At 33.7% G+C, this 18,338-nt stretch overlaps 1 protein-coding gene across 1 annotated transcript in view; it reads left to right on the plus strand.

Annotated features, from left to right (window-relative positions):
• Positions 1–18,338, plus strand: part of AHI1 (Abelson helper integration site 1) — a 227,732-nt gene that overhangs the window by 162,651 nt on the left and 46,743 nt on the right. The window contains 1 exon segment of the mRNA XM_074309767.1: positions 8,813–8,868. Within this exon segment, the coding sequence (XP_074165868.1) occupies positions 8,813–8,868 (56 nt within the window).

The raw sequence follows: 18,338 nt of genomic DNA on the forward strand, positions 1-18,338 counted from the left end.
ATCTTTAGCTATAACCATCCCATGGAAAGAAGATAGAGACTTCTGAAGGTGAAAAGTATCCAGAGGAGGTGACCTGGATGGTACAGTCAACAAACATTTAAGTACCTCCAGTGTGCCAGGCAATGTGCTAAGTGCTGGAAATGTAAAAAAATTAAATAAAATAGAACCCCTGCTCTCAAGGAGATCACAATCTAATAGGGAGCACAACATGAAAATAACTACATCAGTGCAATTTATATTCAGAACAAATTTAAAATAATCCACAGACGAAAGACACTAGAATGACAGGGAATTGAGAGAGGCGGAGGTGAAGTTTTGAGCTAGGACTTGAAGGAACTCAGGGAAAGCAAGAGGAAGGAAGGAGATGTTCAAAGTGGAGAAATGAAATGGCTTATGTGAGCACAGCAGAGGCCAGTTATCACTGGATCATCAACATCTGTAGGATGGAAGGTATAAGAAAACTGAAAAGGTAGGGAGGGGCCAAAATGTAAAAGGCTTCGAAAGCCAAATCTCCATTTTGATCTGGAGGTGATAGAAAGCCATTGGCATTCGCTCAGCAGGGAGTGTGACATGATCAGACTTACTCTTTATACCATTTTGGGATCCAAGTTAAGGAAGGACTGGAGTGTGAGAGGCTTTGTGAATAGAAAATCAGCCAGTAGGCTATTGCACTATTCTAGGTGTCAGGTGGTGAGAGAATGCACCAATGTTTTGGTATTGTCAAAGGGGATATGTGTAAGAGGTGTTACAGAGGGAATATTGATAGTTTGGATATGGAAATAAGAGAAAATGAAGAGTAAAGGATGTTACTGAAGTTACAAACCTAAGTGATTGAAAGGATGGAAATGCCTTAGGCAGAAATAGGAAAATTGGGAGGAAAGAGGAAGGATTGGGAGAAAGGAGTGAATTTAGCTGTGAACATGTTGAATCTAAGATGTCTTTGGGATATCCAATTCAAAATGCCCTATCGGCAATTGGAGATGCTTGACTGAAGGTCAGCAGAGAGTTTGGGGCTGAGTAAGTAAATTTGAGAATCATTAGCATATAATAATTCAATACATAGGAGCTGCTAAGGTTACCAGCTAGTTAGTATAAAAGGTGAAGAGAACAGGACCCAAGATGTCTTCAAGTATTTGAAGGCTTTAGACATGTACTGTTTGACACCAGAGGACAGAACTTGGAGCAGCGGAGAAAATAAGTTTGACATTTAAGCTCAATGTTAGGATGAACTTCCTGACACAAAGAGCTGTCCATGAAAAGAATGGGCTGCCCTAGAAGGTGATGAATTTTTATTCATTAGAGATCCTCAGGCAAAATCAGGTAATCCTTTTTCAGGAATGTTACAGAAGTGACATTCAGTTATGCCATGATTATACTATATAACCTTTGAGTTTTCTTCCAGCTTTGAAATTATGCAAGTGAATAAATGAAAACTGATTAAAATTGTAATTTTGCATATTTTTAGTTTTTTTTTCAGCTCTTGAGCAAAGATATCCTAATAAAGTCAAGATGTTTGTATTTCAAGGAGCTTTTATATATTATAACATTATCAATTATTGTCAAATGATATCAAGAGTAACTTTTCAGATATTTATTTATTATGATTGAATGAGGCCTTAGAGGATATTAGAAATCATTAACAAATGCCTGGTTTTGTTTTGTTTTGTTGTTTTTTTTATAAAAGTTGTGCCTAAAATCACAAAGTTTTGGTTTGGACTGTATTAAAAAGTTCTTTCCCTTTATGAGGATTTTCTTGGGCAGAGAGTAACAAGTTTCCTTCAAGCATCTGTAGCCATAGGTTGGCAACATAAATTCCATCCCAGCTTAGCACCTTTTGGAGGAATTTTAGAATTTCCCATAAAACATTTGCCATATTGTGTGAATTTAGTTTACTCTCATAAGAGATGGATGAAAAAGAGAAGAATCTTCTTTTCCATATATGTGCTCAATAACTACTTTATGACAGTGAATCAGTGGTGTGTGCATTGAACATAACCTCAAGATTACATAATGATTAACTATGATAGAATTAACTCTTCTCAGCAATGTAATGAGAGACAACAATTCCATAAACTTGGATTGGAAAATGCCATCCCCATCCTGGAAAAGAACTATAAAGATTAAATGCAGATTGAGGCATACTATTTTCACCTTATTTTTTCCTGTTTTTTCTTTCTCATGGTTTTTCCCTTTTACAATATGACGTACGGAAATATGTTTAAAATTATTGTACATGTAATTCTGTCTGATTGCTTGCTGTCTTAGGGAGAGGGAAGGGAAGGGAAGAAGGGAAAAAAATTTGAAACTTAGAATCTTACAGAAGTGAAAATTGACTTTTAGATGTTAAAAGTTTTAAATACAGTAACTAAAGAAAGCATAGAGTATTCTGTTGTTCAAGTAAGTTTTGTATAGGAGGAAAATAAACCTGGGAAGAGGAATAAAGCAGAGGGGGATATGAAAAATTCTGAAAAACAAAGCATTTGCAATGCTTGCCCAAAAATATAAACATTTTTATAGTGACTTAACCAAGTCAAGCCAGCATCTGGAAACCTAAAAAAAGACTTCATTATCACAATGAATTTAGGAGCAATGCCAGAAAAAATGCAAAATTATCTTTTCTGGCCAGCTGCTCCAGAACACTAATAGAAAATTCTTCATCACAAACCAAATGGACCTTCTTCTAACGTAATTATCCAGTGATATTTCCTGTGGATCTAGTGGTTGATATAGTTGATATCAAGATGGGAGAACTATCCAAGAGCCATAATTATTCATGGTAAGTGTTTTGTTATATTTTGATATGACAGGCAATTGAAATTAAATAATACTATTTTAGAGCTAGAGTTCATCCAGAGACCATCCATTTGAAGGCAAATGAAGACAAATGAGGACACTGAAGCCTTGAGATACAGAATGACAGCTAGCTAGGTTGACAAAATCAAGTGAGGTGTTTTTTTTTTTTTTAAGAGTTGACAAGACATAAAGGGATTTATAGGAAGGAACTAAGCTTCCTGCAAATAAAAAGAGAGTGAAGATTAGAGAGTCTGGGGAGGACAGGGAGACAATCTTTTTGGAGAAAATAGGATAGGTTAGGATCAAGGATACATACAGAGGGTTTTGCCTCAGCAAAGAGAAAGGCCAGCTCTTCATATGAGGTGGGCAAAGAAGGAAACCATGGGAGAAGATGTCTAATCATATGAGATGATGAAGAAGAACCTCTTTAAAAATGGCCTCAGTTTTTTTAATAAAGAGTGACTCAAGATAAAAGGATGGATGGGAGATCAAAAAAGGTTGTCTTGGAGATCTGTAGGAGAGATGGAAATCCGTTGAATGGGATAATAAATTAGATATAGAATATAAGTTGCAATAGACAGTGATTAATTAATTATTAATTAATTGCTTACTTTGTACCAGGAACTGTGCTAAGGACTGAAGGAATACAAGGAAAGGCAAAAAAAAAAAAAAAAAAAAAAAGACCTTGATGTCAAGGAGTTTATGTTCTAATGGGGATGACAATGCATAAAAGAAACTGAAAAGCAGGGTTGGACAGGAATGGGAGAATTAATTGGAGATATAGGAAGGAGGGACTCACATAACATGGTAAAGGAAAATCCAAAGAGTCAGAAGATGTATTTCAATGGCTCATTATTTTCAGGATCAAATATAGTATTCTCTCTTTGGCATTTAAAACTTTATAACCTCACTTTTCATACTTTTCCTGGCCTTCTTATCCCTTACATCCCTTTATAAACTCTATAATCTAATTACATATACTGACCGACTTGGAGTTCCTCTAATATAATATTTCACCCCTCAAATACATTCCTTTTGTTTCAGCTCTCTCATGCCCAGAATGCTCCTGTCCCTCATGCTTGCCTCTTAGTTTCTGTAGCTTGCTTCAAAACTCATCCCAAAGCCTACCTTCTCAGTGACCTTTCCCAGTTTATCCAGCTGCTAATGCTTCATTCTCCACAATAATTCTAATCTTCTTCCTTTCTTTTCCTTCCTTTCTTCCTTCCTCCCTTTCCTCTTTCCTTCCCTCCTTCCTTTCCTCCATCCTTCTTTCCTTTCTTCCTTACTTTTTTCCTTCCTTCCCCTCTTTCCTTCCTTTCTTCCTTCCATCCCACCTTCCTTCCTTTTACTTCCTTTCCCTCTTTCCTTTCTTTCATCCATCTTGCATTCCTTCCTTCCTTCCCTCCTTCTCTTCTTCCTTCCTTTCTTCTCTTCTTTCCTTCCTCCTCTCCTTCCTTCCTTTCCTCCTTCCCTCTTTCTCTCCTTTGTCCTTTCCTCCTTCCTTTTTCCCTTCTTCCTTTCCTTCATCCTTCCTTCCTTCCGTTCTTTCCTTCCTTCCCTCTACCACACCTTTCCTTCCTTCTTCTCTCTCTCCCTCTCTTTTTCTCCTACCTCTCTTTCTTCCTTTTCCTCCCCTTCCCTCTTTCCCCCCCTTCATTACCCTTTTCTGTCTCCCTCTTCCCTCTCCTTCTCTATTTGTTTCATAGACAACTAGATGTATGTATTTATATACATCTGTTTATAAGTTATATGCACATGTGTGTAGAGGGATATATATGTATCTAATGATTTACATATTTATACACATACATATAACAAATATTACATTTACATAATTATACACATACATATATAACATAGTATACAATGTCTTAAATGGTTAAGATACTTAATGATTTTTAAATTAAATTTTAAAAGTAAAATATGCAAATTGCCTTTTTACTTAGTATACTAGAAATGTATATTTATGTGTGTGCATATATACATATATGTGGGCTGTGTACATATGTGTATGTATATGTTAGGCGTATATGTGTGTATATACACATACATGCACACATAGATAAATATTTAGGTTCAACCTATGACCTATATGTTTAGTGAAATAATTTTTAATTCTCATACTATTGAATTCTGAAATCTCATTGATGTGGATATACACTCTATCAGTAAGATTTTTACCTGTTCATTCCTTCTTACACTATGTGATTCTTAATCTTGTCCCTCTGTAGAACTCCATAGAGACCTTCCTTTCGATCATCTTTACATTTCATGGCTATCAATATAGCACTCTGCTATTCAACTCTGCTGTCATTGTTTGCTCTCATATATTTTCAATCTTACATTTTCCAAATGCTACCTGCCCTTTATACCAATTCTTACATATAGATAATCATTGGAAATATTATTTCTACTTAGCATGTATTTATCCATTAATTTTTAGATCACACTTAGCTTTGATTCTTATCAATATGGAATATAATATTCCAGGTTTTGTAGCAGGATCAGATTAAATTCATTGAAGCCCTAAAGGAAAATTTATAGTGTTATAGTATAACATATATTTTTGAAAGGCTTAAAGTACTGTAATTTTTATTATCTTTCATTCATCCAATAAATATTCATTAAATGCCTACTGCCAGCACTGTGCTAAGTGCTAAAAATACAAAAAGAGGCAAAAGTCCAAGGAGCTTAAAATTTAATGAGGATTTTGAGGAAATATTGAGGGGAAAAATTCAATTCTTCAGAGAGAACAAAGGATAAGGTTTGAGAAGAGGCCATGAAATTTGGCAGTTAAGAAGAAATTTGGAGAAAGAAATTTCAATTGAATGATGAGGTCATTAGGGAGACTGCAAAAAAAAGAGATTGCAAGGAGAATAAACTATTTTCTCAAAGAGATGAATCATAAAAGGGAAAGAGATAGGATGATAGTAAATGGAAATGGTAAGATCAATTGCAGAATTTTTTGTTTGTTTTTTTTTAAGTATGGAGGAGTCTGATGTTTGTAGATAGTGGAGAAAACACCTGTTAGGATTCTTACAAGGTGCTAAGTCACTGGAATGGATATAATTATCTAATTTAGCATGGTTCAGTATGATTGATCTGATCCTATAAGGAGATGTCATGGGTCAGAATTTGAGACAAGGTAATGTACTTAGTTCACACCTTTAAAGGAGTTCACTCATTGGTTCACACATTAGACATCACACCTTTAAGGGAACATAAATAAGGAGGAGTTCACAAGCTCACTCAGGGGACTTTGGGAGATTCACAACTAGGATTGACTTCCAGGAGATTCACAAACCCACAGAAACCCCACTCTCGGGTTCAGAGTCAAGAGTCATTCCTACTTCTACCATTGTGCTGGGTGGAGACATTTGGACAAGAGCTCTCAGGAACAAAGGAGAGAGACCTGTATTAAAGCTAACTGGGCCCAGGAAAAGATTCAGGACTTTGAAAGACACAATAAAGGATCTGGATTTTAACTCCTGGCTGCATGTGAGATGATTATTGAAACTGAACTGAAGCCAAGGCTGCTCCCAGAAGCTCCCCAAGAAATCTGCTCCCAGAGAATGATTACAATTTAGAGAACAGAACATTACAAACACCAATAGATAGGGAAAGAATAAAGCTAAGAGAAAAGATAGATGACAGGAAGTGAAATCTGTTGAAGTAAGTTCCTTGATGATAGAAACCACTAATAGATACTGAAGAAAATCTTGTAATTCCATCTTCTCTATAAGCATTATTTGTAGAATAGTTTTGTGCAAGGGAAATAGCATTAAAAACATCAGATGAATATGTAACTAGGGGAATATGATTTTTCATATAACAAGAATGAATTATAGTTTATTTATGTGTATACAAGAAATACAGAAGAAGGTAGTCCTCTGAGAATAATTTATCCTTAAATTGTGGATTATAACCCCTTTGGATAACTTATGGAAGAAAATGGACAAGAATTATACAGGGAATGGCAAACATTAAAAGGAGTAGCTCATTATTGCAATCACAAGTATCAAACTAAAGAGTTAGGTACCTTTAGTAAAATATACCTCAACATTTATTTCTTTAATTTATGCTGACTTAATTAAGCTTAGGCCAAGATATATCATGTTTTTTTTTTGCCAAGACAATGTGATTTTCCACAAGTTACAGTTTCAACCGGTAACATTTAAAAACATTTAAATGTAAGGATACTACTTAGTAAGTATACTAAGAAGTCAATTGTTGTATAGTTGATTTTACTAATGTAGAAGAATTAAAATTGGCATAGTGTAGGAAATAAAATTGAGCTACAGAAATTCAAAGTTATCATAGGAATTATAATAAATTTGTGAATACTGGAATGTAAAATTAAGATCATGAAGCTTATATTTGGGAAGGAATATAGAAGTAATTTAATTGGCTGCTTACCTGATTGATGAATCCCTTTATATACTACCTGGCAAGGAATCATTTAGCCTATGTTTGAAAATCTCTGATGTCTAGAAATCCATAACCTCCACAAAGCAATCCATTCCATTTTTGAGGCAGTTCTAATTAATTTGCCTTCTTAAAACTTAAAGGACAAAAGTATTTCTATCTGGAAATGGCCTTTGAGATCATCTGCTCCAACATCCTCATTTTATAATTGAGGTAAAATGAATTGATTAAGATCACGTTAGATATAATTTACTCCAGCCTTTCTTTTAATAAAAGAGAAAACTAAGGCTGAGATAGAATCAGTTATTTACCCAAGTTGACATAACAGTAAGAACCACCCAAAGAATCCATAATATATCCCTTCCACATATCAATCCATCTTTCACTTATATGTCTTCACCCACTATCCTACTTAACCTCCTCCTTTTCCATCTTCTTCTCTCTATATAATATATACTATTGTTAAGATAAACAAAAGTCAGGTGAATTGCATGAATAAAAGTAACATCCTTCTTTTTAATATTAACATTTAAAGAAAATATTTAATAATTTAGTATATGTTTTTATAATGAACTATATTTTACAATATTTTATAAGATTTTATTTTAAAGTGAAGTATATATTATATTTTGTTTATATCATGCTATAATATAATAATATTACATCTTATTAAGAAAAATACTTTATTTTTAAATTAATATGGCATTTTAACAATTTTTTTTTTCATTTACAACCCTTTTTGTTGAAGTGTTGGGCCTTATGTTAACAGACTCATATATCAAATGTTGGTCTTTTCATGGGCAAAGACTGAAGAGCAAAATGTGATCTCCTAAGATGTCATTTTTACCCTTAACTTGAACTAAACTTTAAACCCAAATCCATACAGATAAGAGACTTGTTCTATTTTTAAATAACTCATTGTTGAAAAGAAATGTGATAAAAGGTATCGTGAACAAAAAAAAAAAAAAAAAAAAAAAAAAAAAGATAAATTCACAGATGATGAAAGAATTTTCCAGAGTTTGGCCATCAATGTAATCATTTTTAAAAGAGAGAATTAAAAGTCCTTATTTTTCTAAAAGCACTCCATGGTGATTGAATAAAATAAACAGCAAGATGTATTGTGGTAGGAAGTCTGATGATCAAAGAGGAATACTTGAATAGATGTACTTATTCTTTTTGATAAAATAAGGAAGTAATTCCTTTCACACATTTTGTGATCATTTCTGCCTGAAAACTTTGTGTCCTCAAGTCAGAATTTATCCGTTCCATGAAAGAAAGACAACTAAGCTGAGATAATAGTGTCAGTTTTAAGCACAAGACAGCATGTGGACAGTGTTTAAACTATAGCTCCAAACCATTTGAATGGAAGTATTGGATTAGCTATAACCTGGTGTCAGATCTTTAGTTAGATAAACCCTCTGACTGTTCCTGACTAAAGAATCCATGACCACAGATTTCAAAGCTGCTATTGCATGAGTTCTTTTTCAGGAGAGCTTTGTGAGATATGTCTGCCTAACATAATGTTTTCAAAATAAAATAGCTATTAGTGGTTAAGAATAATAAGTGAAAATTCACAACCTTGTTTTTTTTACAGGAGCTTTCAGCCCAGTAGGAAAACCTACACAAATACCATCAAGCACACTGAAAATGGTAAGCTATTCTATATCAGCATTTCAAAAATTGGTATGAAACTATAAATGACATTTTCTATATCCTTTCATTGTAAAAAAAAAAAAAAGTGCCTTTTCCCTTCTTTAAGCCAAAAGGTTTTAATCACTTTTTAAAAAGTAAATTTTCCACCTGAACTATATATTTTCCCATTTGCCAATAGTAAGCACCTGAATAATATCTTATCACCATTTTTCCAGTTACTTGCCTTAATTAATATGCTAAAATATGATTGCATTTTGGATATTTAAAACATTTTGTGCAGGGGAAATAAAAATTCTCTTGCAAACTAATTATATTTAAAATATATTTATTGTTTTATTTATTTCCAATAGTAGATCTACTGATTGGCTAATTTTAAACTTGATTTTCCATTCTTTTTATATGTTTATTATAAGTAATGTCTCTTCAATGGCCTCCACATATTACCAGTTTTCATTAATTTTATTTTTAAATATGTGAGTATGGAATACAATAAAGAAATTGACTCTCAGTTCAACTTTTCCTGAGATTTTGGATCATTAATATTTGCACATGTAATTATTCAATTCTATTTAGCTATCATTAATTCAATAGATGCTTATAAAGCCTATATTCTGTGCCAGGCTATGTAACTGGGCATACAAAGAAACACAAAAACAGTTCCTGCCCACAAGGAACTTTTTTTCTAAATGAGAGAGGCAATGTATAAACTACTAAGTATAGATAAAATATATACTGAATGGATAGAAGAGAATCTCCTGTGGAAAGACATTGTTGGGGAAGGATTTGTGGAATAACAGGATAGAAAAGGCCTCCTGCCAAGAGTGAGGTTTGATCTGTCTTAAAATAAACCAGGAAAGCTAAGAGGTAAACTTGAGAAAGCAGACAGTATTTAAACTGGTACAAAGACAAAGAGAGGAGTAGGAAAGCTGTATACAAAGAATCACCAATCAGCTGGTACAGCTGGGTCATATTTGGATTGAGGCTAATGTGTTTTTGCTTTGGGGCTGTGAGAATAAAATAAAGAGTGACATAAGACTGTTGGAGAATTTGCAGACAACTAAAAGTTTCTCATGAAAAAGAAGGAATTCATCATTTTTAAATAATTAAAATATTAATGCTAAGATATTAACCTTAATATTATATAATTTTATTTGTTAAATGATAAAATGGAATGTTGGAATTTAAGTCAATGTAGGTCAAAATATTTGGAAGTATATTCGAATAATATTCTCAGTAGTTCTATTGTTTAATATACATTTGATTTTTTTTAATCCCTATAGACTTTTTTTTTTAATGGCAGCTGTGTTTGTATTTCTGGGTTTTTTTCCCTCTTTTGTGTTATAGGATTTAGTAAAGTTGAATTTAGCAGGATATTTTTCCCTCCCTCTAGGCAGATTAGGATCCCCATGCTTATTAAATACTTAAGGGCTATAATCAAATAAAGGTCATATTTATCTGAAACTCTGGGAAGTAACAGCAGTAGCATTTATAATAGTTTCCTGATCTCAGATATACTCTATTAAGAAAGAGAAAAATATAATACTTAATTTCAGTATTGTCTACTTTGGTAATGTTTTTATTATGTTAATTTATTTAGCCCCCATTTCTTATACTTATATTATTTCTACTCTAATTAGGTAGTGAATAAAGAATAATGGAGTGCATAAAGTGCTTGTCTTTAAGTCAGGAAAACTTGGTTCTGAATTCTTTCTGTTGGGATTTAGTAGTTGTATGACCTTGGGCAAGTAATTTAACCTCTCCAAGCCTCAGTTAGCTCATGTGTAAAATGGGGCTAATAATATGTACACTATGCCACATCAATGCTGGGAAATTCAAATGAGATGATGTATGTAAAATTGATTTACAGATTCAAAAGTGATATATAAATCAATCAATGAATATTTATTAAACACCTGTTATATGTCAGGCATTTTATTAAGTGCTGGGATGCAAAAAAGAAGCAAAAAAATATTTCTTGCCCTAAGGGAGCTTACAGTCTAATGGAGAAGACAACATGTAAACAAATATTTGTAAAGGAAATTATGTATTGATAAATAGGAAATAAGAGAGGAAAGGCAATAATTGGAATTGGGGAAGGCTTGTGGTAAAAAAAAAAAAATTATTTGTAAGTTAGTAAGGTCGGTAGGCAATTAAAGGATAAAGATTATTCCAGGTATGAGGGATAGCCACAGAAATGCCTAGAGCATTTTGTTGTTATTATTACAAGATATCTTGTGCTTAATTTTTGTATTTTAGTAACATTTGCCAAATCATCTTTTTCAATTTATGATGGTTTTAGAGTATAAATGTTGCTTATTGTCCTGAATTCCTTAAGTATCTAGTCCAGTGATAAATACAAATGCATTCAATTAATTTGTCATTAATCTGGACACATATACACACATACTCATGCATGCATGGACATGTGGCGCAAGTTTTCCTTTCCAACATTATATCACATAACTTCCAAATATAAACAATCTGCTCTAGCAGAGTCAATTTATTTTTTACACAATAACATGTATATCATACTCTGTCCACTCCTAAGATTCCTTTTACCTACTCAGGATATGTAATTTCACCCACTTCAGGTGCCATCTTAGAGTCACCCATCTCCTGGGATGAAGCCAGTGTGATCTTTCTTTTCTGTACTTCTACAAATGTACTGAAGAGAAAAAGATGATATAAAATATGATCAGGTCTTAAAATCTAATTGAGGGGAAGGGAATATACAGGTATTCACAATAAAACTGACTGTATGACACATACATAAATTTCCAAAAAGATGACAAGAGAAGAGAAAGATTAGGGAGAGAGGATAAAGGAAGGCTTCATGGAAGAGGTAAGAATTTGTGCCTTGAAGAAAGTATTTACTAAGCAAAAGTTCGTACAAATGCTAGGAGCCAGGGACAGGAGTTTGAATCCAGGTGCTATGGTATCATTATCAGGATTCTTTCCACAGTACCATACTGAAGATAGGAATGACCATGGTGACTCCAAGGTGTAGAATCTAAATGATTTGGAGGATAATGGTGTCATTAGCAGAAATAAAAATTAGACCTAGGGGTAGTTTAAAGAGAAGAAAATTAGTTTGGGACATGTTGATTTTAAAGAATCAATAAGGAATTTAGATGGAGATATCCAAGTGCTGTACAACAGCTAACATTATAGATTGGGAAGCCATATCTCATAAAAATATTAACTTCTAGGATAAAATATGAGTTGTTCTGTTTATCTTATAAAAAAAGAGCTTTGCAACCTACCACCAATTTACTTTCCAACTCTGATAGACATTGCTTCTCCTCCTGCTTTGTCTGATATAGCCAAACTTACCCTTGATTTCCTACCTCCTTGGTCACGGACCAACTGCCCCCTATTTCAGGAGTACTATCTCTTTCATCTCTAACTCATAGAGTCATCCTCTTCCTTTGAAATGAAGCTCAGACACCATCTTCTGCATGGAAACTTTTCCTGATCCTCCAACTACTAGTACCCTCTTTCCCAAGCACCCATGTATTTAATTATGTTGAATGCATTAGAGATGGATCTGTGAATGAATTAATTTTTATTTATCCTGTAGGTATTTTATATCTACTTATTGTTTCCTCCACTAAAATAAAGTTGTTCCAAGAAGGGTTAGGGGAATAGCCAATTTTTTTAGGTTATAGTTCACCTGCTTTATTTGTATTTAGAGAGAAAGGAAGAAACAGAGGGGAAGAGCTTAAATATCACTTAAAGACATCTGTTTCAACCTCTTTATAGAGAAAGACTCTGAATTTGTGAGACACTAAATTATTCGCATGCATTTTCAAAGGCAGTAAGAAGCAGAACAGGAATTTGAGCACAGGTTCTCAAGGACTAAGTCCTGTGTTCTTTCCCCTGCACCATAATGCCTGCTAATGAAATGGGTAATGACTGAAGAAGCAAGGTCTTGGAGAAGACATGAAGAGTTGGAATCAAAGTTATACAAGGATCAGCTTTGTCTAGGAGACCTATCATCAAAAGAAAGAGAGACTCACACAAGAGGGTCTCTAATAATGCAGAAAAGTTGAATTGGGGAAATTCAGTCCAGAAAACTCTTCAGTTAAGAAGGAGGAAAGAAGATCATTGGCTCAGAGTGTGAAATTGGATAGAAAGTGTTGATCCCATTTGAGATTTTCTTGGCCAGGATATCAGAGTGGTTTACTATTTTCTTTTCAGCTCATTTTTACAGATGAGAAATTGAGGCAAACAGGGTGAGGTGACTTGCCCACAGTCATACATTTGGTAAATTCTGAGGTTGGATTTGAAGTAACTTCAGGGATGGTGCTCTATCTACTGTGCCCCCTAGCTTCCTCATTTATCAATCTAGAACTGATCAATTACAAATATCTGTATCTATAGCTATATTAGTATATAAAGATGTAGCATAGCTGATAAAGAGCCTGTCTGAGAGCCAAGAAGACCTGAATTCTAGAACCTCTATAACATATTGACTATAAGATTGTCATCTAACTTCTCAGTACTTGCGGCAACTCTCTAAGGCTGTAAGTTGCCAAAATGATGGTGGCTTGTATAAATGGAGGAAATGTTCTCATCCCAATGAAATCACAAATATAGTCAGTAGTCCTCAATCAATATGTGATGTTCATAAAATAATTCATAAATTGTTTTATATATGTATATATGTATATTCATTTTTAAAATAATTAAGTACTATTTTTTAAAAGCAGCTGAACTTGTCTTATCCTTATTTGACTGGAAAAAAAAGAAATATTTCCCAAAATTACTATTTTAGAATAAAATCAGTAGCATATACTCATCTAGCCAGTTTTAATATGTTCAGTTTCTTTTATCTACTCCCTTATACATTTGAAGGGCAATTTCAGTGAATTAGCTCAGCAAATCTTTAGTACCTATTGGGGTAAGGAGCTGAAGATACCCCATAAAACAGCATTTGCCTTCAAGTTTAAATGCTTCTGGTTCAATCCAGTATATGTTAAGGAGGAGGCAACATGATCCCCAGAGGATCAAGTTTGAATCCAGCTCTGCCACTTATTTCTGGTATGTCATTGAGCAATTCATGTTATCGGTCTGTGGCTTACCTTCTTCCTCAATAAAATGAGAAAGTTGGACTAGTGACCTCTTTGGTCCCTTCAAGCCTTAAGGCTGTGATCTGGTGAACAGATAGATCTCATTTATAAGAATAAATCCAGGATGTTTTGCTATGAAAATTTCTCTGGCCAAGGAGCTAAGAATATATTACAAATATCTACTCTAACCTCTGTGGTCAGGAATTACAGCAGATTATTTCACAGTAGTTCATTGACTTAGTCAAACATTTATTAACTTCCTACTGTATCCTAGGCACTCTGCTAAGCAGAGGGGGAAAAAAAAAATCTCTGCTCTCAAGAAACTCATATTCTAATGACTTTACTAAATGAATTTTAATGCATTTTCCTTTTAAAAAGTTATAAATTTCCTCAAGTTCATATCAGCTGTTATCTTCACTAGTTGGATCAATTCTCTTTCCCCATCAATATTCACTAGTTAGAGAACTGGTAAATACTACTGAATTCAAGATGGTAGATGTAATAACCTTTTGGAATCTCAAACTGATGACATTCCTGTGGCACGCATGCTGTATTTTTGTATTCCTTAACTTTGTCAGGGTGTCTGTCCCTAGAGATGTCAGGTTGTCTGTCCCTCGAGATGGTGGTTACATAGCTTTGAAGCCTTTGATTAACTCTGCTAAGGATATAAATTCCCAGTAGACTTATGCCTGGGTAACTTGTTTGTTCTGGTGATTTTAGCTGCTGTCATTCTTGTGACTAGAATGAAGCACCAACCACCAAGTACAACTCTAAAAAGGCATGATACTGCCCCCATGGAAGCAGTCCCACTTCAGGACATTGAAGATCCCAGCACTTCGGAAAAGGGATTTTTTTCAAAGACACGATTTCTTCTAATTTGGAGTGATTTAAAGCACTTTGCTATTGGGGGTGGTGGGAATATACATGAAGAACTATATACTCACAATCTGCATTTCTTTAGTAGTTCACCTTAGAAATAGGGTTATATCTCTTTAAGAGTAGCCGCACCTGCTTTTTTATGGCAATTTAATCTTAATATCAGTCTCAGATTAATGAGAGAAAAGGTCACTGTCTGAACCCTGGAAGACAGGTGTAAAACTTAGTTAATAGTTAAGTTGAGTAGTATAGAACACCTATATTTACTTTAAGTAAAGAAATTGTTTGCAAATCAAAGAGGAAATGCAGCTGAATTCAAAATGAAACTTATTTTTAAAAAAATGAATGTCTTTATGTTTTTTACACTAAGAATAAAATGTAAAACTTGTATGTCTTTTTTTATTTCAGTATATTAAAAGTACTGTGTATTCATTTTCATGGAATTCTGTTAAATAAGGCAATACTTAAGATTTTAGAAGCTACACTGAAAACATATTTGTGATTTGTGTTAACCATAGAAATAAAAACAAAAATAATCAGATTTAAGTGCATCAGCACTGACACAACCTGACCCCTTCCTACCCTTTCAGTGTTCTTAATACCATAGTCACCTCCACATAATCTTCAATCTAGTGACAGTGGCTTTATACAAGACACCCCATTTCCAGACTCTGGACATTTTCCCTGGATGTCCCCCATTCTTGCAAATCCCTTCATCCTCAAACTCACTTCCTGATTTCCCTGACTTTCTTCAGATCTCAGCTAAAGACTCGCTTTCTGCAAGAAGCCTTAATTATAATGCCTTCCCTCTGAGACCTCTTCCCCCAATTTAATATTATATAAAATTAAAATAATGCAAAATTGTAAGATAGAGTCCCCATTTATACAGGTTTTATTTTTTCCCTCCTGTTAAAATAAAATGACCTTCCCTGATTAGAAGTTTAAAATGATGATTCAGTATCCTTGTACGTATTGTAGAAAAACAACTGAAAAGTTTCACAGATTAATTCTATTCTGTACTGAAATCTTGTTTGGTTTCTTAAGTGTAAGTTCACAGTCAAAACTGACAACCATGTAACTCTCCAGTAAGAGAAGTTTAAATATTAGACTATCTCATCATTCTGAAAAGATTTTTAACATTTTTATTGTTCCCTATTATTAATTAAACTCATGCAGAAAACTATTAATTTGAATGAGAGTGGTTAAACCACACCACCCATTGGGCTGTCTGTATCAGAATATTACATTTTATCTATGCCTAGTTTGAAACATTTTTGACTTAATAATAGAATCTATTGCTTCATATTTTCTGTAATTCTACCACAGTATACAACTATAGTATTAAAACATTTAATGGTTTTATTTATTCATATATATCTAAATAAAAAATTTTTCAAAATTTTAAATTTTATTTAAATTTTATGCAACTCATTTAAACATAAATCCAGGAGCCCACATGTGTTGTTTGCATCCTAAAAAAAAAAAAAAAAAAAAAAAGCACATTATTTTCAGTAATTTACCTGCTATACTGCAGAAAATAATTTATAATGTACCAGCAGGATTGAACATACCTTGACAAAAATCATAAAACGAAACCCATTGCCATCCTCTTCCTGTGTGCTCTTATAGGGTGGGGAGGAACTGATAAACTTCAAGGCTTTATTACTCAAGTCATAAAACTAAGTTTTCATTTTCAGGAAAGTTGTAACTCAGACCCAACACGTTTATCTTTTTTAAAATCCAAATTTACATGCAAAATGGTCAGTCATCAAAAGGTCTGGGACCCATAAGTAGTTGACTTACAATAGCTTGACATTCCAAAAAATAATTCAAGCCTTTCCTTCAGCTTGTTTCTTTTTAAAAAAAATGGGAGAAAAACATCTTTTAGATTACATTTTCAATATGCTTCATACTTTTTTTGTACCAGCATTCTTTAATCCAAAGGTTTGAAATTATTTTTCTTTGTTTTAAGATTTTTATATGACCTGCTCCTTGGTCAAAGAATATGTATAATTTAATCCTTATACCATATTCTGGGATTTTTTTTCACAAATTTCAAATCTTTATTTAAATTTACTAGGGAAAATAATTTTCATAGTTATTTGTTTTTCTCTTGAGACCTGCTTTTCATTTTCCCCCCAAGTCATCATCAGCAAATTGAATCTTTTAAGTTTCTTCTTGCCCATTAAGTATACTGAATAGGTGGGCTGTACTCTGGCCCAAGGCATCCTGGGGGCTGCATTAAACACCTGGGAATATCTGTGGATTCACTGAGGGATTCTGACCTTAGGGAGGAAGCAAAGCTTCCAGCTGTCCTGGTATTGGGGAGGAAACTCAAGCTATTCCTTTCTTAAGAGAACCCTCAGAATCCTGGATACAGAGTTCTGCTGCCGCCGCCTGCTCTTTGCCAGACTGACTGGTTGTAACTTCCTGTACGGCTGCTCTTTGATTGTTAATGTGACTCATTCCATGCTGTACCCATGTCAGGGCCAATATCTACCGGTATCTACTATTGCCAAAATTTATATTAAATTTGATTGCAAAGTGCTTCAGATAAATAATTACATTTGATCTCAAATTCTGCCTCAAATACTGTGAGGCCTTTGGCTAATGACTTCACTTCTTTCTGCCTCAGTTACCTTGTCTGTAAAGTAAGAATAATAGCACCTATCTCACTGAATTGTTGTGAAGATCAAATGAGATTTATATGTAAAGCACTTTGCAAACCCTAAGACACACATAAATGCTCTAATTATTGTTATTATGATTTCTATTTAAATATCCCCTCGAGGCCTGGATCTCTGTACAAAAAGAGAAGAAGGCAAGACAATTACAGACTGCAAAGACAGCTATGGCTCATATGAAATATTTTTTATTCTGTGGTATATATAAAAGACACTTGTAACTGAAGATATTTTAGCATGTTTTCCAGGTAACTATCTGCAGGATTTGCCTACCTAAAAACCTAAGATCTTTTCCATGTGCTTTGCTCCCAAAACCTGTCTTCCACCCTGTCCTTATGCAGTTTTGACTTTTTAACCTAAATTTGCAATTATCTCTGTTAAAATATTATTTTTTCCCTTACACAAATTCTGTCAAATTGCTTTGAATCTCAGTTCTGTCATCTGTGATACTAGCTATCTCTCTCAAGTTCATGTACACACACATGTTAATATATCTATTTGTGTAGGCCCACATAGGCACTTAAACCTTTTTCTAACTCATTGCTAAATATGTTGAATAGCATAGATTCAAGATAGTTACAATGATAACTGCAACTACTGGTAATTTCAAAAGTAGATTATTCTGCTTATTAAATTGCCTTATGTAGACTATCATTGGCCTCCTACTTGTAGTTCCCCAAAAGTCTTAGAGCAGTTTATTAAAGTTTAAAACTGCAACTCAGGTTTTTTGGGGACTCTCTGTATAAGTAAAGTCATTTCTTAAGACATTAAATTTACCAAATCTGTTTTTAAATTCATTTTTACACCTTATTTTTAATATTGATTTCAGTTTTAT

Source organism: Sminthopsis crassicaudata, chromosome 4, assembly GCF_048593235.1.
Source record: "Sminthopsis crassicaudata isolate SCR6 chromosome 4, ASM4859323v1, whole genome shotgun sequence".
Classification (NCBI taxonomy): domain Eukaryota; kingdom Metazoa; phylum Chordata; class Mammalia; order Dasyuromorphia; family Dasyuridae; genus Sminthopsis; species Sminthopsis crassicaudata.